Source organism: Chanodichthys erythropterus, chromosome 14 (genome assembly GCF_024489055.1).
Source record: "Chanodichthys erythropterus isolate Z2021 chromosome 14, ASM2448905v1, whole genome shotgun sequence".
NCBI lineage: Eukaryota > Metazoa > Chordata > Actinopteri > Cypriniformes > Xenocyprididae > Chanodichthys > Chanodichthys erythropterus.
Genome location: NC_090234.1, coordinates 6,259,432 through 6,286,424, shown reverse-complemented (window position 1 = coordinate 6,286,424; position 26,993 = coordinate 6,259,432). Strand labels below are relative to the sequence as shown.

General features: G+C 39.5%; 2 protein-coding genes across 6 annotated transcripts in view; one reads left to right on the top strand and one right to left on the bottom strand.

Annotated features, from left to right (window-relative positions):
- sacs2 (sacsin molecular chaperone 2) overlaps positions 1 to 20,744 on the top strand; it is a 36,103-nt gene extending 15,359 nt beyond the window's left edge. The window contains exons 6-8 of the mRNA XM_067410493.1: positions 7,951 to 9,373; positions 9,463 to 9,551; positions 9,632 to 20,744. Of these exons, the coding sequence (XP_067266594.1) occupies positions 7,951 to 9,373; positions 9,463 to 9,551; positions 9,632 to 20,535 (12,416 nt within the window). The 3' untranslated portion in view covers positions 20,536 to 20,744. The remainder of the gene's footprint in view (positions 1 to 7,950; positions 9,374 to 9,462; positions 9,552 to 9,631) is intronic.
- A 169-nt stretch (positions 20,745 to 20,913) lies between these two features.
- The window catches only part of dip2a (disco-interacting protein 2 homolog A), a 157,483-nt gene continuing 151,403 nt past the window's right edge, over positions 20,914 to 26,993 (bottom strand). For 4 of the 5 annotated variants that reach the window (XM_067410495.1, XM_067410496.1, XM_067410497.1 and 1 more), the window contains 6 exons: positions 25,325 to 25,386; positions 24,906 to 24,963; positions 24,248 to 24,322; positions 23,964 to 24,138; positions 23,518 to 23,641; positions 20,914 to 22,755 (listed from right to left, as the gene is read on the bottom strand). In XM_067410495.1, the coding sequence (XP_067266596.1) occupies positions 22,503 to 22,755; positions 23,518 to 23,641; positions 23,964 to 24,138; positions 24,248 to 24,322; positions 24,906 to 24,963; positions 25,325 to 25,386 (747 nt within the window). In that variant the 3' untranslated portion in view covers positions 20,914 to 22,502. The remainder of the gene's footprint in view (positions 22,756 to 23,517; positions 23,642 to 23,963; positions 24,139 to 24,247; positions 24,323 to 24,905; positions 24,964 to 25,324; positions 25,387 to 26,993) is intronic. The other variant, XM_067410498.1, reaches the window with a different exon arrangement.

The following is a 26,993-nucleotide window of genomic DNA, read 5'->3' as shown; positions in this document are numbered from 1 at the left end:
TCCAAGTGTACCTAGAATAAAAGGATGGTTACACCAAATATACTTTTGATTTAGTTAGAAGTTAATTGGTAAATAAAATCTATTTATGACATTATTTTTTAAAAGCATACTTACTTTATAGCATTTTTATAGCCAATTTTCATTGGCCAGAGGCTGTCCGACTGACATGTAAAGCAACCAATCACAATTTGTTTTGTCCAGCGTCATATTTATGGGCATTTTTTTTTTTTTTTTTGTTAACAACTGTTTATTAAGTTCTTTTACTTTTTTTAAAAAAGCAAAGAAATTCAAGAATACAGTTATACAAACCACCACACCCCTGATAAGACTTCAAGAAAATAGAAATATAATACAAACACAGAAAAAATAAAAATCAGGTTTACAAAGATGTTAAAAAAGTTCAACATCAAAAGCAGCATGCCATAAATTCATAGTCTTAACATTGTATCCATGCATATGAGAAGTTGAAAGTTCCATTGAAATAATGTCCAAAGACACTGCCCATGTTTATCTGTCCATTGTGCAAGGAGGATTCCAATGATTGACTACAATTTTTTTTTTTTTTTTTTTTTTTTTGCCACTGTGAGAGCGGCTGACATTAAACATCTTTGTTGAGTGGATAATGCAAGGTCCCCAAAATCATTAAAAAAAGAGGCATGGAGTCAAACATATATCAGTGCTATAGCGCTATAAAGAAAAGGAATGGCAGGTGGCACTTCTTGATTATTCAGTTCATTTCAAAATTTATTTGTATAGCGCTTTTCACAATACATATCGGTTCAAAGCTGCTTTTTTGAAAATGCCTGTCAACATTACAATTTAGAGTATTCTGTTATCAGAGGTGACTGTGTCCAAATTATGTAATTTCAGAAATGTACATATACAGATAACACAGTTAGCTAACAATGTATTAATTTAAGGTAGAAACCATGAGCTCATGGAAGTGATGAATACATATTAACAATGATTAGGATATATAGAATTTGAAATGGTGCATGTTGATCCAGAGTTATTGTAACGACTGCTCCGAGAATCGAAGGCTGAAGATCCAAATGCGGTTTATTGACAAGGGTAATCCACAATCGTAATCCAAAATACAGGCAACAGGTCAAGAACACAGAAAGGCAGTCCAAACAAATGACAAGGCAGAGACACATAGGCAAAACAGGGAAATCCACAAATGGGCAAAGATCAAGGAACCAAGATACAGAAAACCAGGAGACACTAGACAATACTTCACAGGGAATGACTGAGAGAACCAGGCTTATATAAGCAGAGTGAAGAAACAAACAAGCTTCACAAGGTAATGAGATAACAAGGGAAAGGTCCATTGAGTGTCCATGGTAACAATCAAGTGAGCAGAGTGGCAGTGAAACATGGTGTACACACAACAATGGAGACACAGGGAACACAGACAGGGAATGTGACATAGCCCCCCTCCTAAGGAGCGGCTTCCAGATGCTCCTAGCAGCTCTAGAAAAGTCCAGGAGAGAGGTGGAGCAGAGGCAGAATAGGGGGCGGGATGGAGAGCCATGAAGTGGAAGAGGGCATGTAAACAGAAGCTTAGCAGGTGGCCAGGCAGACAGGCTTGAGGACCCCCACGAAGGAGCAGACGACCACCACAGCAGTGCAGATCTGTTTGAAGACCTCCATTGCAGAGCAGACAACCACCACAGCAGTTCAGATGGGCTTAAAGACCACCACGGTGGAGCAGACGACCACCACAGCAGTGCAGTCGAGCTTGAAGACCCCCACGGCGGAGCAGACAACCACCATGGCAGTGTAGACGGGCTTGAAGACCACCATGGCGGAGCAGAGGACCACCACAGCAGTGTAAACGGGCCTGAAGACCACCACAGCAGAGCAGATGACCACCACAGCAGTTCAGATGGGCTTAAAGACCACCACGACGGAGCAGAGGACCACCACGGCAGTTCAGATGGGCTTAAAGACCACCACGACGGAGCAGACGACCACCACAGCAGTGCAGACGGGCTTGAAGACCCCCACAGCGGAGCAGACGACCACCATGGCAGTGTAGACGGGCTTGAAGACCACCATGGCGGAGCAGAGGACCACCACGGCAGTGTAAACGGGCCTGAAGACCACCACAGCAGAGCAGATGACCACCACAGCAATGTAGATGGGCTTGAAGACCCCCACAGCTGAGCAGATGACCACCAGGGTAGATCTGGCAACACTGGAAACAACCAAGGCTGATCAGGTGAAACTGCAACATGAAGCACAGAAAGGTTGGAATTGGCCACTAGGGCCATAACAGGGCAGGCAGGGAGCTCAGGAATGCCCTCAAAGGCTCTGACTAGAACGACCTCTCTGGTTGTGTTGAGGCAGGCAGACAGTTGAAGAATGTTCTCTGCGGTCATGTAGAGGCAAACGTGAAGTTCAGGTATGACCTCAGTGGTCGTGTAAAGGCAGACAGGAAACTCAGGGATGACCTCCATGGTCGCATCAGGGCAGACAGAAAACTCAAGGACGACCTCGGTGGTCATATCAGGGCTGACAGGGAACTCAGGAACGACCTCCCTGGTTGTGTCAGGGCAGACAGAGAACTCAGGGAAGATTTTCGTGGTTGTAACAGGGCAGAAAGGGAACTCAGGAACAACCTCTGTGGTCGTAACAGGGCAGAAAAGTAACTCAGGGACAACCTCCGTGGTCGTGTCAGGGCTGACAGGGAACTCAGGGGTCACAAGACTGGGCTCTGGGACAGAAGCTAACTCTGGAGTGTACTCAAGGACTGAGGTGGTCTCTGGAGTAGAGGTGGGCTCTGGAGTGAATTTGTGGACTGGAGCAGTCTCTAGAGTGGATTCAAGGACTGGAGTGTCAACACACAAAATGGCCATGGCCGTAACAGAAAGTACCGAGGGCAAAGAGATGACCTCTGGAATGGACAGCGAAGGCACTGGCAGGCTTGAGAGCGCTGAGGCCTGTGGGCTAGATGGCACTGGTCTAGGGATGCTGGCTGAGATATAAGAAATATATTAATGCCACTTTTCATTCTGTGTCACCTCTGTATTGCAAAGATGGATTTTGTTGTTAATGATTTCATTTGATTGGTAACAGCCATAATGTATAGGCTAGTATTATTATTTTTTTCTTCAGGTCTTAAAAAGCCTTAAATTTGACTTTAAAAAATGTGCAGCAACCCTGAAAGAGAAAAAACTAAATAAACAAAGTAAAATAAACAAAGAAAAAAATATTTAGACTGATAAATTTTCCCCCTAAGGATTCTATAAATATCGCAATATATCGATATTGTGAAATCTTTTGGCCACAATAACCGTGGTGTGAAAAATCTAATATCGTGACAGCCCTAGTGTTTATTAAACAATGGTTGAACATTACAGTGATATACAAATTAACCATGTCTCATCCTGTTCTCTTTTCTTTATCATTCTTTACCTCTAATCATAACTGTTGCTTAGAGGTATGAGGTATAGTATGAGATGGGTCAAATTACATAAAACTCCCTTTTATAAAATAAAATAATTGCACCATCTGGACCTTTACAAAGGTAACATCTATTATTTTTTCTAACAATTTCTATGCTACTACCTACCTACCTCAAAGATTAGGTATTCATTTTAAAGTGAAACAAACAAACAAACAAAAACTGTCAAGTCAGTTTGAAACAGTAACTTCCAGTGTAGTTTTTTCAGTAACAAGGAAAAAATGAAACAACCAATATAAAATAGTAATAAGGGGAAAAATGCACAATAGTCAAATCATACAGTCCTTTTTGTGTTTATTATACTTGTAAAATGATTTTTATCTCAACAAAGGTGCTAACACTTTACAATAATGTTCATTAGTTAAATTTTATTAATTAATTTTTTTTTTGCAGTTTTATCAATATTGGATGTGGAGTGTAATGACTGAGACAGATCAGACACAATTATTTGTTATAGTTAAACAATAATTGTTTGAAGCTCACTCTGGGATCCGTTCCCCATCCACCGAGAAGTTCTCAGTTACAAGTTTTATTGCACCAAGGAATGTTGGTCGCCACATGGAAGAGCAAAGAAGAGCAGAGACAAAGAGACACACAGAAAACCTGCATCTTTCCTGAATCTTTCCCACAGAAAACAGACTTTCCTGCATTAATTTATAAACAGACTGTTCCATAAATTAACATGCATATCTCCAGGAAATGGTATCCATTATTACTGTTTGTTGTATTATACTCAGTATTGTATTCACATGTTTGATACATTTAAGGTAACGTCAATTATGCTATGTTTAGTGTCTATCTCGTATCAAGAAGATTTAAATGCTTGTGTATATGATATGTTGATACCTGTGCAACACATCAGTATTACAAGAATCTTTAATAGTTCCTCTTCAACAACAGCCCCATAGAGGAATTTAGCCGCTCGGAGATCCTGCCTATTTCATTGGTCAGGTCAACCCTTAGGGGTGGGACTTCTCCCAGAGCTTAAAGCCAGTACGCAATGCTCCTCTCGCTGTCTTACTTCTCTAAAAACACAGCAACTGCAGGGGCTGACTGTGGGCCTTTATGCCTGGGCCTGACCTGCCCCCAACCTGCCCCCAGCCATGTGCTTGACTAGGAGAGGGAGAACTCTTTCCCCACTGAGAGTCAAATTAACAGCTCAAGTTGTTTCATATGTCTTCTTATTTGAGGTTGTAGATAACATTCCTCCGGAAAATAAAAAATGATTTTTTACAGAATATTATTTACAGAAATTGTATAATTATAATAAAAATATTTATACAAGCTCAATCGCTCGCCATTTTCCAGCTCCTTTAGAAGGTCAGACTGGTAGGCCTGCAAAACAGCCATTGTGTTGAGTGACCCACCAGCCTGCCCTGCATCCGCATAAGCCTTGACAACCAGACCGATGCCAATAAAGGGGAGAGATAGCTTACAAACATCTCTTCCACAATTGGCATCGTCCCATACCCTTGCACTTGTGGCTCCACATCAGTCGAATAATTTGACGTCACAAGGTTAACCCTCTGGAGTCTGAGGCTGATTTGGGGCCTGAAGAAGTTTTGACATGCCCTGACATTTGTGCTTTTTTCAGTTGTTCATAAACATATTAATGGAAAAAGTGTCATTACACTGTATTCAGCACAAACTAGGTTACCATAATATGTGAGGAACATGTATGTACATGTTTGTATTTTTGAAGGAATAACGCTTATGCGTGGTTATTGAAAAAACAAAAAACTTAAGTCACTGAAATAAGGGCAAAAAAAGTATAGCAAATCTGTGTTTAAAAGACTTCTGGGTATTGGAGGTTGTAAACTAGAGTTTTTGCTTCAAAATTATGTACAAATTATGCTGCCTACTCCTTCATATAAAACAATATATTGATTTAGTTTTTGTAAGACACTTTTTGCCAAGAAACACAGTATGCGAGGAGGCGTGAATCACCACTGAAAATGGGCCATTCTCACCTGAGAAGACAAAAGAATTGGATAGTAATGAGCTGAAATGACCTGCATATTAATGAGGCATTTCAGTCAGGTAGGCTGTGAAAAAAACCTTCTGTGATGTCTCAAGCTCATTATGATATATGAAACATACAGAAAAATATTATTACAATATAAAGTAATGGTTTTATATTATACTTTAAAATATAATGTATTTCTGTGATGCAAAGAGTCTGAATATAGGCTTTTAGTTTAAAAGCATGCAGCATGCACATTTGGAGAAATATTGGATTCTCATATGCTTATGTCAATTTTCTATACAGAGGAGATATATATATATTTAATATTCATTGTCATTATTATGAGCGCTGGTGTTTTCAATTCATCCTTGAAGTCGGAGGGCGCTCTGTGCATTTTTAGTCCACAAATTCATCTAAAAGAAGAAGAGGCTATTCCTTGAATGGAGTTTCCAATACATACTGCAGCCGGAGGGCGCTAAAGAAACAAAAACTCATCTAAAATTCATCTATAGAAGAAAAAGAAAACAGGAACTAACTGCATGTCTTCTAGAGCTTGCTAACCATGACTTTTACATCCAGATAAACACTTTTCAAGACAATAAATACACGATTGAGATGATGAATGCATGTATTGCCTCTGAATTTGCGTCTCAATAGTGCTGGCTCCGTGGGCGTGGCCACATTAGCGGATAATGAGCTGAATCACAGACTTCTGATATGGCTCTCTTTTCATACAGATTACATAAACACAGAAGGTTTGTTTATGATTTGACTTACATGATTTAAAACCTGACATCTTAACGTTTTTTTAGACATAAGTTTAATTTTTATGTGATTAGTATTCACTAAGTTACAGTTCATTTTCTGAGAACTATGAGATTGGACTTCGTTCAGAGGGATACGAGAGATCACGCATCATGTTAGTTTTCTTTATTTTACAAAAAGCACAACATTGTGTTTTTACTCTGAGTGTATACAAATAAAAGAAGATATTCTATAGTTTCAATTGATATATTACTTATGTCTCTATGACAAAAAATGACGGAGTATTTTAAGTCTGTTTTGCTGCAATGTGAAAAAAAACCCTGTAAAACACGCCGGCGCGTTTTCAGACCTCAAAGTGTTAAAGACTCGAGCAGAGTCTTTGGGTGGGGGGTGGGCTTCTGGATTTAAAATGGGGACATCTGAGTCAGGGGACATATTTTAGTTAGAGAAAAGGGGAAGACCCATCTAAAATTTTGGCTCCGCAACTCAACCTGTGACCCCCACAATGTAAAATGGCACGCCAGATGTGGCACCTGAACCACTGGGTGCAGATGCCTGACTCCCATCTCTGAGCCAGAAGTGAGCCAGGTCAGAGAAGAGCTCCCTCAAGAAGCGCACGTAGGCAGCCAGCTCCCTCAAGAGTGGACATATTCCACTCCCAATCAGATCACACACAATTCATGTGTCATCCCTGTTTTTCACAATAAGACAAGCAAATTCCTGAAGACAAAAAAGCTTATGACATAAAATGCAGGCTCCATTTTATAGTCTTTTTGACATGCTACGTTATGTCACCTGACCTCACGGCAGCCAAAGAAATTGATGCGATTGCACACGTGTTTCAGACAGCAGCACACAAAGTGTTGCCATAGCTTCAACACCAGAACTTAAATCATTCCCTTTCGAAGGAACTTGATACTATTTTATATTTTACAGTTTTATCTTTTATCCATTTATACAAACTAGTGGAGAACTTTAATACATTTCACATAGACATGTTGCATGGACAAAATTTCAGTATTGGTGAATCCCTATTTAAACTATATCATCAGCACTCAGTGATTGTTTACTAAGGCAACTTGGTTTAATAAGGATGGCATTGACCTGATCAGCTGCAACATCCGATGTTACAAATAACTGCCCCTTTAAGGCTGATTTATACTTCTGCGTCGGACCTACGCCGGAGCCTCTGCAGCGTAGGCTATGCGTCTGTTTTCATTTATACTTGTGCATCGCTGTCCGCATCAACGTGCATGCAGACCACTAGTAGGCAGTGTCCACGGTCATGTTGAGTATCAAGGCAAAAGCCGAAGAAGAAGCCGTCTGTCATGTACGTTGTCAGAAAAGCTTACAAATAGAAACAGCAGAGAAGCGGCAAATTGGTAACAACTTTTGTTGCAGTTTGACTGCATGTGTCCTCTGAAACAGAGCGTTTTCATTCCTATGGAAGTTGAAAACACTCGCTCTTCTCCTATTGCGCTGCGCCAGTTTTTTGACCTGAGGGAGGGGTTCTGGCAGACCAATCACAGTGCTTGCGGTCCGTGTAGAATTGGCGTGTTGTTACGTTTTTGAAGAGGTGCACGTCAGGCTACATCGTAGGCTTTGCATGGTACAAACAGCCTACGCCGTAGCTACGGCATACACTCGACGCAGAAGTATAAATCAGCCTTTAGGGTACTTGAGGTGCCAGATTCTGACTTGAGGATTTGGCACAACAATATTTAAAATTATTATTATTATTTATTTACAGACTTGCCATGTGTATTCAGTTCTGAGCACCTAGCCATTTTTGACCCTCAAAAGATGATGTTTGGAGATGATGAAGAAGGCTATCGATGGTCTTTGGATGATGAGGAGGACAGAGAGAGCCTTTTGAACTTGAGACATCAGTTTCAGCCCTTTCAAAATGTTCTCAGTCAAGTCAACAGTTGTTCTTGGGAGAAGGTCATCAGTGAGGAGCAATACTTCAAAGGAACACTTTTCCGTTTCCCTCTGCGTAATGAGGCTTCTGAGATCTCCGATAACTTGTATGACACCACAAAAGTTACACAGCTTTTTGACAGTTTCATTGCTGATGCAGACATCAGTCTTCTTTTCCTGAGAAATGTGTCATCCATTACTTTGCTGCATATTGACACCAATGGCTTCTGCAACAATAGGTTAAAAGTTTCAGTTTCAAATCACTTTGGCCATACTCATGTCAAGCAGCAATCATTTGACAGAAAAATTTGTTTCAAAACGGCATCACATATTTCCCATCAAATGGAAGAAACAAAGTCCCAGTGGCTTGTGACAGCTTGCCTTCTGAAACACAGATATATACCAGAGATTGACTCTCTAGCCAGTAAGCTGAGCTTCTACCCTCAAGTTGATGCAGCTTTTCGATTAGATGAAGACAGATCACTTTGCAATGGGCGACTAAGTTGCTTTCTACCACTTCCAAATAATGAATCAAACAAAACTGGGCTTCCCATTCACATCAATGCTTGCTTTGGCCTGACAGATAATCGGAGGTTCATTAAGTGGCAAGAGGAGGATCAGAAGAATGATGAGTCTGCAAAGTGGAATGAGCTAATTGTAAAAGATATTCTTCCTCATGTATATCTTATGATGATCCTGGATGTCATTCAGTTATCCCAAAAATCAACCCTGTCTGCTGCCACTGTGTACAATCTTTGGCCTGACCTATCCAAGACTGTACATAAAGACAGATGGCATGAAGTTGCAACAGAAACTCTGAAGGGTCTAATTGAATACAAGATCTTTCACCTTGACAAAGATGAGAAAATCTGGGTGTCTCCCTCAGATGCAGTTTTTCCAGGCAATAATATATGTAGTGACACAATGTCTGCAATATCAAGATTACTGATTGCTGAAGGAGAGAACCTGGTCACACTCCCAGAACATGTTTTGAAAGATATTCAAGAAATCTTCCCTGAAAGTGATACCTTGACATGGGTGACTCCGTCTTATGTTAGAGATGTCCTTCACAGAAGTAAGACTGAAAACCTCAGTAAACATGACAAGTACTCTCTTCTTGAATTTGCTCTCAGTGATGAGAAGTACACAGAACTACAAGGCCTTAAGCTTCTGCCTCTCAGTGATGGAACCTTCACTTCATTTAGCAATGGAGTGCAGAACACTGTTTTGATCGACAATGAGAAGTTTCCAAGGTAAGGTGTGATATAGTTCCTTTTTGAATTCTTTATTGAATTTATATTGTGTTTTCAAAGAACTAATAATCTGTTTTTTCTTTGTTCAGAACATTGCTGCCATTTTGTAAAGATAGATTTATACCCAGTGACCTGAGCCCTGTTTGCACTATGCAGCTAAGGAAACTAACAACAAAGAGTAAGAAAATGGTTTTTATGCTTACGATAATATGAAATAAATATCATACATGTCTGTGAAACTGGTCTAATTTTTTGCAGGCACGTACAACATAATAGATTTGGATGCAAATCATGTTGTTTCACTCACCAAAAAGCACTTACCCATGGACTGGAAGGTGTCCCAAGGTCATGTGACATGGAAAACAGCAGAAGATCATCATCCACCAAAGAGCTGGCTGGCTGAATTCTGGAAGTTTCTTAGCACTGAATGGAATGAGTTAAATGACTTTATTGACATGCCTTTAATACCACTGGAGCCACTACAGAGTTCAGGCAATTCTGTATTGTTAGCAAGGTTGCAGAGTAACACAACTTTAATTTTTCAAGGTAGCACAGCGTCTTTCTTGTCAGATCATGTTCAGAAAGTGTTAAGGATGGTGGGGTGTACAGTCATAAAAAGAGATAAATGTCTTAAACATCATGACATTGAGAGGTATGTTCTTCTAGCTTCACCAAGAAGTGTTCTACAAGTCTTTGTGAACTCACAAACAGATCAGGTCATCAAAGGCATTGCCTCTGCTTCATCACAGGAAATAGAGGAGCTGAAAGTGTACCTCTCTTCTTTGGATTCTCTCTCAAATGCAGAAAAGAACTTGCTTTCCATGTTGCCAATATTCAAAACGATGTCTGGGAAATATGTTACAGTTAAATCAAAGCAAGCATTTGTTTCAACCACCAATCCCGCCATTCCAAATGATCTGCCAGTGCCTGAGACAATTGTACAGTGTGCAAATGAAGCTGATCGCAGACTTTTGACTCTTCTGAATATTGAACTCTTAGATGCAGCTAAGGTGGCTGTTCATTTGGTTGAATGCATTGAGACAGCCTCTTTCCAAAAAAATGAAGAACAGACAGTAATGACCTGGATATTGAATAATGGTAGCATTCTACTCTCACAAAGTAAGCAGCTGCTTGCAAAAACCAGAAGTCTCAAATTTGTTGAGACAACTCATGGAGAACACAAACAAGCCTCAGATGTTTTTGATCCAAGAAACAGGACATTTCAGGATCTTTTCGAGGCAGATTTCTTTCCCCCACCTTTTTACACAAAGACTCAGGAAATGTTTCAGAGTTTGCAACACCTTGGCTTAATAACAGATCAAAAGGAAATTTCAACAGCAGACATACTCCAAGTCATATATCATATCGAAAAGCTTTGTGTCCACTCACCAGATAAGGCACTCAAAAAAGCACATACTCTTGTTCGAGTCCTGAATGAGAATGATTTCCTTTCAAATTTCACCAAGGCACAGATAGAAGAGCTGAAGCAAAGGCAGTGGGTTCCCTGTGAAAATCCAGAGTTCTTGATTGGAAGCATTTGTAGAAATTTTAAGAGTAGTCTCTATAAGCCAGCTGAAGTAAGAGATTCAAAGTATTCTTCAATTGTTGGATGTGTAATGCCACTTACATCTGAGCTAACAGGACATGTCTGCAAAAACCTTGGACTTTATGAGCCCCCTCCTGCTGAAAAAGTCTTGGAGAACATCTCTGCACTGAGATCAATGGTCAACCCAAATTCAGATTTTCAGTTTAAAACCAAGCTGCACAGTATTTACACATTCATGCAAGACAACATGATACATTTTACACATTTATTGGACACAAAAAGCATCCCCTGGATTTGGAATAAAAGTGAGTTTGTCTGTCCTGGAGATATAGTCTTAGCCTATCCACCAGAACTGGATCTAAGCCCCTACATCAAGAAAGTGCCTGAAGAATTTTTGCAATATGAAAACCTGCTAACAAAGTTTGGTGTGAAGAAAACACTGTCCGATGAGGAGATTGAAGACATACTCCATGACATAAAACAAAGAATTGACTGCAGGTGTCCTCCTCATGGAAACTTGACAGAACTTAAAGTGTCAGTTGCCATTCTTGACTGGATGCGAAAGAATGAGAAGCTTTTAAAGGACAGAACACCTGTGCCTGTTATGGCACAAAATCAAAACTTTACTCTGCAGTCTTTGTCCAAAACCGTGTTCTGTGACATCAGTGCTGAAGGACTTGATGACCTGAAACAAGACAATGAGGAGTTCTATGTCATTCATGAAGAAGTTCTACCCATCACTGCAAGATGGTTGAAAGTCCCATTCTTAAGTACTCGCATCTTAAAACCACAGTTCATACAAGCAGAGCAAGTGTCCTTTGGTATAGAACAGTGTGGGCAATCTGAACCAATTACTCAAAGAATTAAAAACATTCTTAAAGAGTATGATGAAGAAAGTGACATTTTCAAAGAACTCCTACAAAATGCTGAGGATGCTAGGGCAACCACATGTAAATTCCTCCTAGATCTCAGAAAACATAGAGATCCCCCTGAAACCCTCTTTGATGATGGAATGGCTCTATGTAATGGACCATGCCTTTGGATCTTCAACAATGAGCTTTTTTCACAAGAAGACTGGACAAATATTGTCAAAGTGGGATCAGCATCAAAGGAAAACAAAGTCGAGATGATTGGGAAGTTTGGACTTGGATTTAATGCTGTTTACCATGTGAGTGATATTCCCTCGATTTTAAGTGGGAAAACCCTTCTTATTTTTGATCCAAATGTCACCCATTTGGAAAAGCACATACACAGAAAAGGAAACCCAGGAATTAAACTTGACCCATTCCAGGAAAGACTGTACAAAAGGTTTCCTGGACAGTTTAAATCTTATGAAGGAATTTTTGATTGTGATCTGTCAGTGCAAAACAGCAAGAAAGCTTACAATGGCACCTTGATCAAATTACCATTTCGCACTCTGGAGGAAGCCAACAAGTCAGAGATCAGTTCAAAGGTATATGATGAAGAGTGCATTAGGAGATTTAAAAACCATTTGACTAAAAACTCCCAGACTCACCTTCTATTTCTGAACAGCATTACATCTATGTCCCTTCAAATTGTCCCTGAAAATGCATCAACTCCTCCAAGGAATGACCAAATTCAAACTTCTTTCAAAATATCCAGAGAAGTTATGAATTCATTTCCTGTCTCGAATGACACACTTCTCCAAGAGATCAAGAACACCTTCAGAAATAGTGACATCCCATTCCACAAAATTATTGATGTCAAGAGAGCACACATTGTTAAAATAGTTCAAGAGCACTCAGAGAAATCCCTCACCCAGTATTGGCTTTTGTACTCATGTTTTGGGACTCAGGAGTCTTTGCAAATGTTTCAGAGAAGAAATGAACAAGAACATGCCTTTTCATTTCCATTTGGAAGTATAGCTGTACCTTTGCATAGAGAGGCAAAAATGAACACATGGTCCCCTGATGAAAACCTCTTTGGCCAGGCTTTTTGCTTTCTTCCTCTTTCAGTTGAGACAGGTCTTCCAGTCCATGTCAATGGAACTTTTGCAGTTACATCTAATAGGAAAAGTCTATGGGAAAAAGGAGTGAAGTCTGAGTGGAACAAAGCTTTACTTAAAGATGCCGTAACCTCTGCTTACATCACTACACTGCTTGAGCTGAAGAAAATGGCCCAAAATGGACATATCCAGAACTATTCCTTCCATACATTCTGGCCTAACACAGAGACAGTAAACAAAGCATTTTTACCCATGGTTAAGTCATTCTACTCAACTGTTGTGCAGAATGCCAATGGCAAATCTCTGGAGCTTTTCAGCAATGGACAAAATTGGTGTTCTATACACAAGGTGAGATTTCTGAATCCAAAAATTGAGGAAAACCAAGCAGTTGGAGACATTGCCATGAAAGTGTTATTGAGCTTGGGAGCTTCATATTCCAGTGTTGTTTCTCTCCCATCATGGGTAAGACAGAGTCTCATCGATTGTGGCTTCAAGCCAATGATCAAAAAGAGAACAATCAACTGGCCTGAGTTTTACAACATTGTTTTTAAGAACTTGAGCTCTGTGGACACACACAGCAGAAATACTCTTGTGCTGAATGCCATTGACTTGAATGATCCTGCTGTTGATGACCTACTGAAAAGGTACCCTTGTATTCCAACACAGAGTTGTAAGAAGCTTCAATTTATCAAGCAAATTGTTAATCCTTCTGGTAAAATGGCTTGTTTGTATGAACTTGAAGAAGGACGCTTTCTTGAAGGAACTGCAACCGATTTTCTCTCACCAAAAAGGATTCAACGACTTTCAGATTTGGGAATGCTGAGTGACCGCCTCCCTTTAGAGGACATCATAGAAAGAGCAGGGAAGATGTCCATTGTTTTGCAACAAGATAAATCTAAATGCCATAAACGTCTTCAGTGTCTGTTGGAGTCAATGAAAGACTCCACAGAAGATGTGAATTCTCTGCACTGGCAAACACTGTCTCAAATTCCATTCCTTCTTGCATCATCTCCTTTAGTTCAGCAAAACAAGAACGCCACTGTTCTTAAAAAACCTGTTGAAGTTTACAGTGACCGATGTCGCAATTTGGTAAGCATGACAGAATTCACAGTTGACCATGCAAATCTTCAAATACACAGTTATGATCTAGTTCTCCAAAAACTGAGAGTACGGACAAATCCACCAGTTGAAACTGTGCTTCAGCAGCTGTTAAAAGCACACCAACACTGCAGTGCATTTGAAAATACTGCTCTCTTCAACATTGCTCAGTCTTGCTATAAATATCTCAATGATTACTTGATGGATCAGAAAGATCCCGGTTCCATTATTGGCCATGCAAAATCATTTCCATTCATTTTCATTGAGGATCACTTTGTAAATGTGAGGTCAGTGGCTAGAAGTGAACAATTTGAGGAGAAACCATATCTCTACGTGCTTCCAGTCATCTTCTCCAAATTTGAGAGGCTCTGGGATTACCTTGGCATCAAAAAAAAGTTCACAAAAGAGCAATTTGTTGCTGCACTTGAGAAAATGAAGGCTTTATATGGATACCACCCTCTTCCCATGTCAGACCTCCATAAGTGTGTTGCAATACTCATAAATGGGCTATACAAAATCAAAGATGAAAAGCTTAACTGTCTCATACCTGATAAGAGAGGTGTGTTGACATCTTCTAGAGAGCTGAGATTTAATGACAGCCCATGGATGCCTGTTGCAGCTGGTGTCAAGCTCGCCCATGATCTGATACCTCGGCCTGTGGCCTGTCATTTTGGTGTAATGACAACAAGACACCACACTCTGAAGGATCATTTGGTCAGTGGGTTTTCCCTATATGCCAAAGAGTTTGGACAAAAAGAGAAACTAACAGTCAGAATAAAAAATATAATTGATGCATATCCATCTAAAAAGGATATTCTGAAAGAGCTCATTCAAAATGCCGATGATGCAGAGGCAACAGAAATTCACTTTGTGTGGGACAAAAGACAACATAAGACAGAAAAGATATTTGGAAAGAAATGGGAACTGGTTCAAGGCCCGGCTCTTTGTGTGTACAACAACAGAACATTTTCTGATACTGATCTGGAAGGTATCCAGCAGCTGGGGCTAGGAGGAAAACATGGCACTTTAGGGAGAACTGGAAAATATGGACTTGGCTTCAATTCTGTGTATCATCTGACAGATTGTCCATCTATCCTGACCGGTGACAAATGGCTCTGCATTTCTGATCCAAATCAAAAATATGTGGAAGATGTAGCAAAGCAGTCCCCAGGCTGCATGTTTTCAATGGAAGACAAGTTTAAAAAGTCTTTTGAGGATGTTTACCATACCTTTCTTCCAGAAATGTTTGCACTCAATTCTGGAACCATGTTCAGGCTCCCTCTCAGGACAGAAAAAATGGCAGAAAAATCTGAAATATCTAGACATACAGTCACAGACTGTGACATGAAGGAATTTTACTCTGCCTTGACTGAAGATCCTGAGGGACTAATTCTCTTTTTGAAGCACATCACAAAAATACAGTTCTTGGAGATCAATGAAGATGGAACACAAACAAAATGTCCTTTCCTTATTGAAAAGAAATACACAGAGAAGAGCATCATAAGCAAGGAACACTTTCACAGCCATGTTCGAGATTCCCTCATGTCAGCAACAGCAGAACCCTGCAAAACCATCTACACCATGCAAATATTTTCTGAAAATAAACAAAGTCATTGGGTCATCGCAGAAAGCTTTGGCTTCGCAAAACAAATCCATAAGAGAAAAAACGAGCAAGATCACTTCAAAGTTCCTCAAGCTGCTCTGGCTGCATGTTGGAGCAGCTCATTTAACCACACATTTACTGGCAGGGCATTTTGTTCTTTGCCCTTACCTGGACAAACTGGTTTACCAGTTCATGTGAATGCAAATTTTGAAGTAGATTCTTCTAGAAGGGACTTGTGGAAAGAAGACGGTGATAGTCTGAAGACTGAGTGGAACCAGTCACTGAAAATAAACATCATTTCACCACTCTATGCTGACCTCCTGTTAAGTCTCTGTTCAGTCATAAAGAAAGAGACACCAACAGCTCTTGTATTCCTCAAACCACAGCTAGAGGATTCTTACCTTAAATACTTTCCGTGCATTTCACAGAAAGTAGACAAAGTCTGGCATGAGATGATTCATGAGGTATATAGATCAGTCAAGGAACGTGATCTTCCTGTCATACCCACTGTACATGCTGTTTCTGTTGAGTCATCACACCATTCACAACAAAAATACACAGTTATGTGGTGCAGTCCATCTAAACCACATTCAGCAGACTGTCCATATTTTACAACTGATGACCATGAAGGAATTTTTCAAATCTTAGATGACATCGGTATGAAATTAGTGCCAAACTCTTGGAAAATGATTGAAATAAAAGAGAATTTCAAAGTAGCTGGTGTGAATGTGACAGAAATCAGCCCTTCAGCAGTGAGGAACTTCTTGAAGCAAAGATCGCTAAATGATCCTTCTCAGACAACTAGTAGTTTACCTTTGCCCATCAACCAGACCTTGGTCAAAAACAAAAAAAGATGTTCGAAACTTTTGAGCTTCTGCTTGAAAAATGCCAATGAAAAAAATGTCCATGACATCAATGGGCTGCCTCTTCTCCTCATGGAAGATCAGATGTTAAGAGTCTTCGACTCTCAATGCCCAAAGCTGATTTCAAGATTTAGCAGTATTTTCCAAAGACACCAGGAAATGTTTGCAGATATTGATGCCATTGGAAGTCACATTCAAATTCTACACAAGGGAAAGTTTATTCAGGGGTTAACAATTTCCATGGCAGCAGGATATTTGAAATCGGAACTTGCACAGCTGCTCAGACAGTCATTGCCTGATGAAAGGTGCCAGCTTTACAAAGCGGAGACAGAGACGATCAAATGGCTGAAAACATTATGGAGCTTCTTTGAGGATCAAGAGAAATTCTACCAAAATGAAAAGATGAATGTCTACAGTGAGATAAAAAAGCACTTTGATAACAGTCCTATTTTACCAGTCATTTGCCCCAGTCAAAATAACACACATTTCTTACAAACAATGGGAAACATATCAAAGGTGATTCTGAAGCCAGATGAAAAAATAGCTTCCATTCTCATAAAACTGGGGTTCATGAAATTGAACATCAGCTTTTTCATTGATTTCAAAGACTTATTTTTCAAGTATATTCATCCAGATCTCCTGCAAACTGTAGACAGCAGTGCTGTTTTAGAAGAGGTTCATGGTGTAACTCATTCCCTGTTTGAGGATCTGTCAGTAGATGACTGTGTACGTCTTCAACGCTTCTTACAGAATGGGATCAGAGATTCCAAAAAGAAGAGTGGACATGTGTGGTTGCTCAAGTCTTTGCCCCTGTTTGAGTCAATATCTGGAAAACGGGAAAGGATTGATTTACACAGAATGATATTCATTCTGAATTCTAATCATCAGAATGAATTTCCAAACTTGTATGACGTCGATGGATGTGACAGTATTTTTCTCAAGCAGACCTTGGTGAACCTAGAATTGTCAGAAATTCTAAGCATTCAGAATCTAAATGACTTGGAGTTCTGTGTACAGTTTATTCTTCCTTCTGTGCACATGATGAAAGAGGCCAAGCTTCTTGATTTAATGCGGTTGTTAGTGCAATTCAGACCAGTGGACCCCAGGGTTGTCTCTGCATTGAGAGATGTCAGATTTATTCGAGACATCCATGGCTCTCTTCAGGTGGCTTCATACTTCTATGATGACAGCGTATCCCTTTACAGGTTAATGCTTCCAAAAGAGAGATTTGTGCCAAAAACGTTTTGGGACAATTTCCAAGGTGAACGTACTGAAGCACTTCATCTCTTAAAGAACCTTGGATTGAAACATGAGGTGTCTGATGAGGAAATCATTCAGTTTGCAAAACAAATTGAATCTGAAGCTAGAGGCAACACTCCTCTAGATGTACTTAAAGAAAGATCAAATCTGCTGTTTAGGATTGTTTTGTCAAAGAGTATTGACATAAACTCAAATTTAATGAGAAGAGTTGCTAAAATTAAATTCATCTTTCCAGTGAAAATTAAGCAAAAACTTTGTGATTATCACAAAGCCTTTGCTCAACGGAGGGAGGTTGTTGCAATCAGTGGATCACTGATCGACAGAGACCGTTATCACCATTATCTGATATGGACATCTATGCCAATCATACCTTCAGAACTCTGCTCTCCACATCTCATAAAGAAAATGAAGGATGCCGGAGCTTTCGAGACTCCACCCCTTGGACAAATTGCTGCTAACCTGAAAAACGTTTGTAGGTCTCAGTGTCACAGTGACACATTGCTGGAAACAAGAAACACAGTTTTTAGCAAATCATACGCATACCTACAGTCAATAAATTTTGATGCCTGTCTGTTCTCAGACCTCCCCCTTATCTTGGTAGAAAACGGATCAGAACTTGTGAAGGCCAAACAGACAGCACTTGTGCTAAATGATGCTCTTGAGTTTAGGCCTTATTTGTACTGCATTCCCTCAAAGTATATGAAATTTGAAGACTTCTTCAGGAAAATTGGTGTAAAGGAGAGGCCCACAGTCAATCAATATATCACTGTTCTTCAAGAAATCTATTCTGATAGTTTTGACAAAGACAGCCTTCAGGCAAATCAGCAGAAAGCTGTGAAGCGTGTTGTACAACAGCTGTTTTGCCTGCTGAAGGAGGAACAGAACAAAACCTCTTTCCAAAACAATCAACTTTATCTTCCATCAACAGATGGAAGACTCTATGAATCCAGCACTTTGTTTTTCAATGACACAGTCTTCCAGCCTGTAAGGATTGAGGGTCCTTTGGAAACCAAGCTGAAATTGCTGGAAAAATTAAACTGCTGCTATCTTGGAAATGATCACTATGAACATCAAACATTGTTGCAGCTCCTTCCCCAGCAAGTTCGCCCCAAATTTCTCTCAGGTGTAATTTATGAAAACCTGGAGGGATCAAGTGTCCAATATTGTGATGAAGGGGAATGTGAATTCCGTGCCTGGTTTGACAAACACTTGTCATCTGCTGCATTTCTTCATGGACTAGTCTGTCTCATCAGAGAAGACAGCAAAGGTGAGGTTTCACAATCTGAAGCTGTAGGAAAGTGTGAAAAAATCTTTTCTAAGATTCAAATTATTTGTTGCAAAACTCTTCAAACTGAACTTCTGTTAAACCACGAGCCACTTGAAGGTAGCAAGGCTGAAACAGATGTTTATGTGAAAAAACAGAAAGATGGATGTAGTTTCTACTTGAAACACAATGATGACATGGCCTTCAAAGTAGTAAATGAAGTTATTATGTGTCTTACTAAAGAAATCAATGCTCTTCTAAGGAACTGTCTGACCATCTCAAGCTTTCTAGTCCTTGGGCAACTTCTGCTGTGTGATAACATGGAGGATGTTGAGAAAACATTGGCAAATTATGACATTCATAACAGTGGTCACAAGGAGGAAGGACACGGTGCCTTACCAAAACCTGGATGTCTTATACCTGAAGAATGGCACGACTGCCTTGATATGAACTTCCTCAACAACTTTGAAAGTGGAGAGTATGTTGGTTTCAGCAAGGACGAATCTGGTGAATATTTCTATGCCATTGTCATCAACCGTCTGGATGATCCACCAGGACAAGTGACACAATTTCCTGCCAGATATAAAATACAAGTTGGCAGCGATGACTTCATTGAAGTAAGCTCTCTTGACCTTTACCAATTTAAACGGGAGAAGAAGGCAAGTGTGTCAACAGGGTCCACTTGCACAGATATAAAATGTATTTTGACATCCAAGCCTCCACCCAACACAGAATCCTCTTGCACAGATATAGAACGTCTTTTGACATCCAGACCACCACCCAAAAGAGTCTTTCCAGGGACATTTGATGAGATAAAAAGAGAAATTGACAAAAGCTTAAATGAAATCTGGAATATGTCAAGTGAAGACAAACAAAAAGCCATTAAACGTCTCTACCTCCGGTGGCATCCAGACAAGAATCCAGGCAATGAACAACTTGCCCATGAGGCATTCAAATATCTGCAAAAAAGAATTGAGGAACTACAACAAGGGAAAACTGCACAAAGCACATCCTCAACCTGTAGAGACTTTCGAGATTTCTATGACACATGGAACACAGAGGCACGAAGCCACAGGAGGGGACGCGAGAGGTTCTATCAGAACTACTCTAGAAGGCATTATAACTTTTGGTCATACCACAGAGAAACTCCAAGGCCAAACAGAGGAGAGGCAAAACGCTGGTTTGAACAGGCTCAATGTGACATCAGAGCAGCTCACAACGACACTGGAGGAGATTGCTCAGAGTGGTGTCTGTTCAAGGTGCATCAGGCTGTGGAAAAGGCCCTGATAGCAGCAATGTACAACAAAAGTGGACAACATCCCAACAACTGCTCAATAACTAGCCTTGCTCAGCAGGTGTCCCATTACAGCTCACAGCTGACTTCTTTACCCAACACTGTGAGACAACTGACTGAAATTGGTGTTGATGGCAAAAAAACCCAGTATCCGAACCATCACCAATTTCCTCACATTCCTAACAAGCATTTCAGCGTTAATAATGCCAGACAGGCATTGGATATTGCAACAAAGCTTTTAGAAAAAATAGAAGAATACATTTCTTGAAATAGTTTGAATCTACTGATTATGTTCTATCGAGATGATCATGAGGATCTTTTCAAGTAACAATACTATTATTATTATTTTTTTTTTTTTATCTGTTTAGTACTGCTATTATACATACTGGATATTCTTAATTCTTTGTAATCATGTTTTGATAATTCTGGTTCTGAGTCTGGTTCTCCTATACTACTACTACTATATGTAACATTTATATTATTGTATACAGGGCATTCGTGTAGCAAACAGTATAGCAATGACAAGGTCATGTGTTCAATTCCCAGGGATCGCATTAAATAAAATGTCTTGAATGCAATGTAAGTTGATTTGGATAAGCGTGTCTGTAAAATGTGCATTAAAATGAAATTTCAACGTCAGTCATTTTAAAGCATGGATTTTATTAAGAAATATTAACAGAAGTCAAAAGCTGTGTCAACCAAATATTCACTAAATGACAGAACTGCAAAAAAAAATAAAAATTAAACATTAACAGTCACACAATCATCCTGTGATACCGATGCTGTATGTGCTTTACAATCCTTGCAGCAAAACCATTTCTTGTCTATTGCAATATAAATTTTTACATGAATAGTGACTCATGTTGTTCCCCTGTTTGATCAAGAAATGAAACTTAGATTTGAGCAGCATCTGGTTTCCTCCATGTCACTGCAAAAACCATGCCAAAAGTATACATATTTTTCTGGTGTCCCAGTAATAACTTATTACACAAATTCTGTACATAATTACAGCAGGCACAGTGCCTGTCCTTAACGTAATGAACACAATAAAAGAAAGCAAGCATTGTTAGAAGTGGTCTATACAGTGCTGGCCAACGCGGTGTACAGTGCGTATGAAAATACAAGCAATTATCACTCTTTAACACAGTAATGAAAAGAAGAATTAAAGCCCTCACCTGCAGTGGTCAGTTTTTCCTGAAATACCGGTCCCATCTGTTAGGTATGTTTTAATGAATTAAGGGAAAAGGCTACTTTTTTTTTTCAGTCAGTATTATGTAGGAGACTAAAAATGTCACCTTCTGCAGGAATATAAGATGCACTAGTCGTGAATGGCCATACGATAAAACAAAAAACTTGAAATGACAACTGCTGTAACTAAGGTAAATTTGAGCAAAAACATTTTTCAGATTGGGACTTGGTTACCTGAATATGACTCCATCTATTCGCTGTTATTACCCTGATTCCTATCCTGCACAGTCTAAAAGCTCACGCATTTTAATATAGAATGGGGAAGAAAAATGAAATACAAATTACAAACAATCCACAGGCATATGAAAATATTTAAGGCCCATGTTGATGTTGAAACTCTAGCTGGGAATGCATAAGCTTGTAAATTTGTGGAGCAGCATATCCACAGCACACCTTCAGTACTGCTTTCTTGCAAACAAAGACTCAGATTTCCATTTCCTTATTGCCATTCGGTCTCCGGATAAAACATTTATCAAAGATTTGCGTGTTGATGTAAAAAGAACAAACCGAACAAAACTAGGGTTTGTGCATTTTTTACAGCCACAACAGTAATGCTGTGAAATGAAATGCATTACACGTTTTCACATGCCCTTGAAAATACAATTGTCCTGGAATCTGGATCCTGTTTTGACATCAGGCACTCCTCTGCCCGTTTGAGCCGGTCCTCCTCACACACAGGGAACATTCAACACGCATGTGTCTTATGTGCAGAACAAATATGTTTGAATGGAACATAACTCATAATTGTGTTGCACAAGAAACCAGGAGATGAAATCAAGTCATTTGCCCTGACCACTGAATCAGAGTTTTATTTTCAAGGCATTCTGACAGTTTGATATAAAAAATAAACTGCATAGCTCCATCAAGGAATCTTCATGTTTGCGGAGGAAGAGGCAAGGCTGTCCAAACTTTCCTCAAACGCTTCCTTTGTTAATTTGCATATGCAGAGTTTTCTGGCATCTGGTTCCTCCTCTACGTTACACATTCTCACATGTTGTAGGCCACGTATATGGGATCCAGCTGGTCAGCGAGGAAGCCGTCACGCAAGTGCATCCGCTGCTTCTCCCCTCTGGAGTTGATAGGAATGACTCCAGGGTCCACTACCACAACAACCCCTACTATGAGATAGTGCTCTTCCAGAACCACGTTGGTCACCAGGGCAACAAGATCCAGGGCTTCCTGTTCTGACCCCTCAAGCTCCACGACCACCACCAGTAGATTGGTCCATGTGAACACAGCACTGAGGAGAGAGACAAGATGGGAGGCGTATTTAATTAAGTAGGAAAAGCAGATTATATACACTGCATAATGATTGTTGGAAAAAACAAATAAATACAAAATCATGGGGTGAATTCAGGGCAATTGGGACACTTTTTGCCATTGAGATGACTTGGAAAAAGTGTCCCAATCAAACTGAACTCACCCTACCAATGGAACAAAATACTGTTCTGGCATTCTGACATAGAACCCGGAAGCACAGCACTGTGTTTACTACATAAAAATAGAATATAGAATGACAGGTAAGAGAAGAAATTGTTGAATAAAGTCGTTATTTTTGTTTTGTTTTTGTGCAGAAAAATATTCTCGTCGCTTCATAACATTAAGGTTGACACATGGACTATTTTAACAGTGTCTTTATTACCTTTCTGGGCCTTGAAATGGGTAATAACATTCCAGACTATCAGAGGCCTCAAAGATTTCATCAAAAATATCTTCATTTGCCATTCATAGAAGGTCTTACAGGTGTTGAACGACATGAGGGTGAGTAATACATGACAGCAATTTCATTTTGGGGTGAACTAACCCTTTAAACTAGTGTCATGGATGAACTGAACAATGAAAATAATCTAATGTTCATTCATTTGTTAAAAGGAGTGTCTATATTACAGTTGAGTAAAGGGTCAAACACTCTACTGTAATCTTACTAGTGTTACACAAAAGGTTTACCCTGTAAAACACAATTCTATGAGGTACAAGAGAACATTTTAAAAATATTGCTTACCACTCTGCAATGCTCTTGTGTGATCTTATCACAGATGTTTCAATATCAATGGGATGGTAACGCATTCCCCGCAGCTCTAGAGTCTCATCCAGAGATCCAACCACGTACAAGGCATCATGCCTCTCTGGAATAATATGCAAAACATTGATTTACTGGACAACACAACTGATTGTTTTTTCTATCATTACTGATATGAGCCCAGACAGCAAAATAGTGTGTCCCAGATCCAGCCCACATCTGGTACATGTGGTTTAGACGCGGACCATATGTGGGCCGGATCTGGCCTGACACTATGTTGCTGTCTGGGAGTACACCGCAAAAATGAAGGGTCAAGGTGTGCATTGAAACAGCTTTTTACTGAGAGTATTTTTAAATAGAAACGTCACCTCAGAAACAGGGACACTATTGTGATTGTGTGTTTGCTTGTCATCTCATGCATACAGTACCTCCACTGGCATCTGTGAGTTCCGTGCGCCGCAGGAAGCCGAGGTATCCGGTGCGAGCCCAGACCGTCTGCGTGTCACCGAAGCTCAGTCTGGTGCTAAAGTGGTCTGCGTGCAACGCCTCCTCGCCATAAACCGTATAGTATCCTGTGGCATTATGGGGGCTGCTCACCCAGATCTGTTTTTTAATACAGTCCCATCAACTCACTATCCATGGCAATACATAATACAGAGATAATATAACAGGCTCTGCAGGTAACATGTCACATGTGGGTTTTGAAACTCACTTCTCCCAGATGAGAATCTCCTAGAGGTCCTTTGGTCTCTGTGTTGGCAATTATAACCTTCACCCCCGGCAGAATCTGTGTGTGTGTTAAGAAATATAAGTATAATATATATACTTCATACTATATATATTTTCATACCGTAATAATTTCACAGTTAATCTCCAAATGAATGTAGAAACAACATAAAGACAGTATATTTTAAATATTTGATCTAACAGTTAGGAAATATACAGAAATTGAATAAAGTTACTTCAGTCTTCAATGCATAAATTATAAATTAAATATAGATTAATCCTTATTAAAGCTACGAAAGTTATTCATTCAAGAGCAGCGAGTGATTTTCTGTTTGTCTTTTGTTCTTTGATTAACACTAATGACAGACATCACAGCAGCAGGTTTATTAGGCTGCTGTCACTTTAAGACCGGCTGCACATGATGCTGATCTGACACACATCTGACGTTCTTACAACTCTTTACAGGCCATGTAAGACTTTATTTAACTAATTTAAGACTGTGCTTACAAAGATACTTAATTTTTGGCATAACTTTGTGTGGTTTATATATATATATATATATATATATATATATATATATATATATATATATATATATATATATATATATATATACATACTGTATATATTTAGATATTTCTCACCTTCCCAGATTCCATCAGTGGCAGACTGTGTGGTGAGCCTCTCTCGACTAATCGAACTCTAAAATTGAACAATGTAAAAAAAAAAGAGATACTTAATGATAAAATAATGATTTTACATCCATAATGAGACTGTTGACCTTCTCTTACCCCTGAACCCACATTTAAACCAACCCATACTTGTATCCACCTCAATAGCAGTATAAGTGATTAACAATACAACATCAAACAATAAGTACATTGAACCTAAAAAATATTATTTTAATTATTATACTCTCAATTAGAAAAGTTGATTCCACTTTATGTTAGGTGTTTTTAACTACTATGTACTTAAACTTTTTACATATAATTAATAACTAATTACACATTGGTTGGCACTGGTATATAAGCATAAGGAAAAGCAGAAGTGTGTGTTGTAGCACCTGTCATGCCGCAGGGCCCTCATGTCTAGATATACTGTGGTGGGGTCCGGCCCAGAGGTGCCCTAGAAACAAACAACAGCACGATCACTGCAAGCATGCGATATATCTGCCACCACAGAGTCTGTGATTAAACTAGTGGCTCTGCGGCACCATCAAGGCCAGCTCTGTTTGACCAGTACGACACAGAAACACTGGCTTAACCTATGATATGAGTTTCTATTTAGATGGGGAATACTTAGAGCAACCTGTTTGAAAACAGTCAATATATTTTACACACTTATCCTTCATAACATAAGTAACAAAGAGAAGTTTGTCATAATTTTTTTAAAGGGATAGTTCACCCAAAAATGAAAAAAATCGGTCATTATTTAAGGGCAGTTTGCACCAAAGACAATAACTATTACACTAACTATAACTATAAAGATATAATACTCGTTCTAATTCTATGAGAATAGAGAACTCCAGACCACAACTATAATGATAAAGACACAGAAGAATGATATAATTGGAATTATTCTCAGAACTAATTTTTTACAGATGATGAACGATAAAAACACTGACAGCCTATCAGAATCCACCCCACATTAAAGAGCTCAAGCATTTAAAGTAACAAACTAGACAACTGCGTGTGCACTTATGATAAACAGAACAATATCATCTGATGGTGTGGTGGATGCCGATATAGTTATATATATATATAGTTATATCTGATATAGATATATCAATCTTGGTGTGAACAGGCCTTTTGTGAGGGTTGGTATAGGAAGTGAGGACCCAAATGCAGAGATGCACTTCAATGTTCTTTATTTAGAAAAAAAGTCCAAAAAGTAGAGTAGGGCTTGAGCACAAGACTGGGTGCAGGACATGACAAGACTGGGAACAGGATAGCACACATAGAATGTATGACAACGAACTAGCACAGGACAGAAACACAGGGGCTGTGTCTGAAATCGCCCCCTATACCCTTAAATAGGGCACTATTCGAGGGGACAGCCATTTGTAGTGGTGTCCGAAATCATAGAGGACGTTACAGAGTACACTCATTCAATCTCACAATGCACCGCAATAACGACTGTACAACAAATGCACGCTCAACGGCTAGAGAATACCCATAATGCACATGAATTCCCATGTCTGACCAGAAGATGGCACCCACAGCTGAATCATCCATCCATCCACTTCCTAATGTGGCTACAGCGTAATATCAAACAGGTATAAATTAATTTTTACTTGATTATCGTATTGTTTAGTTAAGGTTTATTCATGCTAGTTTTCATAAAAGAGTTCAAGATAATTTTTTTCATTACCACTGGAGCTGCCAGTTTGCTAAGATTCAATTAAACAGATTATTAAACAGCAACCACAAACCATGCAAAAGCGGCACTCAGCGTCCAAATTCACTCGCTCGTTTTCAGTCAAACCTTCAAGTGGACTATATTAGCGGACTAATGTAGGTATAGTGAATGAGGGTATAGGGGCGATTTCGAACACAGCAAGGGAGAATAAATAGGGAAGGAAATCAGGAGGGTAACAAGGGAGAGCAGGTGGGGAAAATAAACCAATAATCAGATAACAAGAAGGACATAGTCAAGGCAATAGACAGGAGAGCACATGGCACATAGAAACAAACATGACAGAAACAAGAGCACATGGCCAGTGAACACAATCA